Source organism: Penaeus vannamei, chromosome 15 (assembly GCF_042767895.1).
Source record: "Penaeus vannamei isolate JL-2024 chromosome 15, ASM4276789v1, whole genome shotgun sequence".
NCBI classification, from domain to species: domain Eukaryota; kingdom Metazoa; phylum Arthropoda; class Malacostraca; order Decapoda; family Penaeidae; genus Penaeus; species Penaeus vannamei.
In genome coordinates, this window is record NC_091563.1 from 32,007,281 (window position 1) to 32,009,780 (window position 2,500).

General features: G+C 37.0%; 1 protein-coding gene across 1 annotated transcript in view; it reads right to left on the minus strand.

Annotated features, from left to right (window-relative positions):
• Positions 1 to 2,500, minus strand: part of LOC113802029 (extracellular serine/threonine protein CG31145) — a 188,504-nt gene that overhangs the window by 13,884 nt on the left and 172,120 nt on the right. The window contains exon 4 of the mRNA XM_070130652.1: positions 2,443 to 2,500. This exon is cut by the window's right edge and continues 21 nt beyond it. Within this exon, the coding sequence (XP_069986753.1) occupies positions 2,443 to 2,500 (58 nt within the window). The remainder of the gene's footprint in view (positions 1 to 2,442) is intronic.

The following is a 2,500-nucleotide window of genomic DNA, read 5'->3' on the forward strand; positions in this document are numbered from 1 at the left end:
CCTCCCCCTCTCCTTTCCCTCTCCCCTCTCCGTCGCCCTCCCCCTCGCCCCTCCTGCCCCTCTCTCCCTCGCCCTCAGTTGCCAATCAGTTTGGTTGACAAGAAATATCTGGATGAAAACCCTCCAACTCTTGGCTCGTTTCCAAAGAAATGAATTGCGTCTGTAGATGTAGATGTTTTCGTTTTTTGTCTTTATTTTTTCACTCACGTCTTATTCGTAATCTTATTCAGTTACTTCTTGAGAGAGAGAGAGAGAGAGAGAGAGAGAGAGAGTGAGAGAGAGAGAGAGAGAGAGAGAGAGAGAGAGAGAGAGAGAGAGAGAGAGAGAGAGAGAGAGAGAGAGAGACCGATATACAGTGAGAAAAATCAATTACTTCTTGAGAGAGAGAGAGAGAGAGAGAGAGAGAGTAGAAAAAGAATGAAAATGGAAGCCCTTGAAAATAACAAGAAAACAATGGAATTAGATTATTAACATTTCGAGAAAAAAAATCATAGTTTGTTTCAAAGATATATAATTATGTGAGGAAAAACAACCGACAATAATAGAAAATAAAGCAATAATCCGACTGGAATAATTGATTGCAAGAAGAGTTTTAAAAAATGTGCGAACCAAATTTTGCTTTGAAATTATTTTTAATGCTATCATTTTGTCATTATTATCTATACTGATAGCAATAAGTGACCTATGACAATAATCACCATCATCGTCACAATTATTGTAATCATCATTATCATTATTGCTATTATCATCATTATAATCATTATTAATGTCATTATTACTTTTATTATCATTATTAATATCAGTTTAATTATCATTATCATCATTATCACTACTCAATCCACCATCGTTATTTCGGAATGTAATCTTATAATCTTGTAAGACATTTATTATGGATAGATGTAGCTCAGAATCAAATATCAATTATCGTCTCTCTCTCTCTCTCTCTCTCTCTCTCTCTCTCTCTCTCTCTCTCTCTCTCTCTCTCTCTCTCTCTCTCTCTCTCTCTCTCTCTCTATTTATGCATCCTATTCGCCGCTTCTTTACATACTTTCCTTCCCACTCTCTCTTCTTTTCCTCCACTTTTCCCACCTCCCTCTCTCCCGACTGTCCTTTTCTTTCTCTCCTATCTTCCCTAACTCCCTTTCCCTTTCACTCCATCTCCCCTTCTCCATCTCCCTTTTCCCTCAGCTTTACACGCAATTTGCCGTTCCTACCTCCTTCTCTTCCCTCCATTTCTTACCCATATTTCCCCTTCCCCCTCCCTTCCACCTCCCGTCCCTAGTGAAGTCATTTTTATAATCTTATCACTGATTATATTAATGGTTACTATGACAATGTTTTTTTTTAATATTCCTAACAACCCCATTTATGTTATCACTTCAATCATTTCCGTTATATTTAAGTCAATAAAAAAATAACTTTATATACATCATCAAAAACTTCCTTTTTGGTCGAAATGCAACGAGAAATTGGTGTAATAGAAACTATATTCTTGAAGTTTGAGATTTTTTAGCTATTAATGCTTGTCAAAACCTTCACGATAAAACCCTCACTTTCACGATCAACCCACACAGAACATTTTTCTCGAATAAAACTGTGCATGTATAATTACACTGTGACCTAACTCTTAAACTTAATATCTTTTAAATAATTTCAAACCAACCTTCCTCGAACTTCCCGTTGTGATCAGCCAATCGGAAACAGTCACCCTAGCCGTATCCGCCAATAGCACGAGACGTTACAACCCAGCAGCCAATCCCATTCGAGATTTCAAACCCCGTAAAATCCCAACAGCCAATCAGGATCGAGCTTGACTTTGAAAAAAACCGTTGAGGCAAAGTTCCTGACAAAGGCTGCCAAACCTTTGATTATTTCTGCTTGTGTCATAGCCGTGTATACCTGTGCAGATGACTTACAGCGCAACGTAGGGTGAAGGCCCTCATATAAAACTTTTTCTTTTGATCCAGCGAATATTAAATTACGAGCAAAGAGTCCCTGTAACGGCCGAGACTTTGTGTTCAATATTAAGAAATTGAGAGGGAGGATCTAATCCCGGAATCTCCATGTACACATGAGAAGATGCACACACTATACGCACACAGTGAATATTGAAAACACACGCAACATCTACATATTACATATACTTACAGAATATAGTGTATATATATATATATATATGTATATATATATATATATATATATATATATATATATATATATATATATATATATATATATACAGAGAGAGAGAGAGAGAGATGGATACATAGAAGGAGAGAGAGAGAGATGGATACATAGAGAGAGAGAGAGAGATGGATGCATAGATAGAGAGAGAGAGAGATAAATAGACGGATATATAAATAGATAGACACATACATACAAACATAAAGATATGTAAACACATACACTCATAACCAAAACCCCATACAAGTGCAGGCTCACCTCATGGGCTTGAACAGCGCATTCCCTCCGTTGGAAAATTCGATGAGGAGTTTGAGTT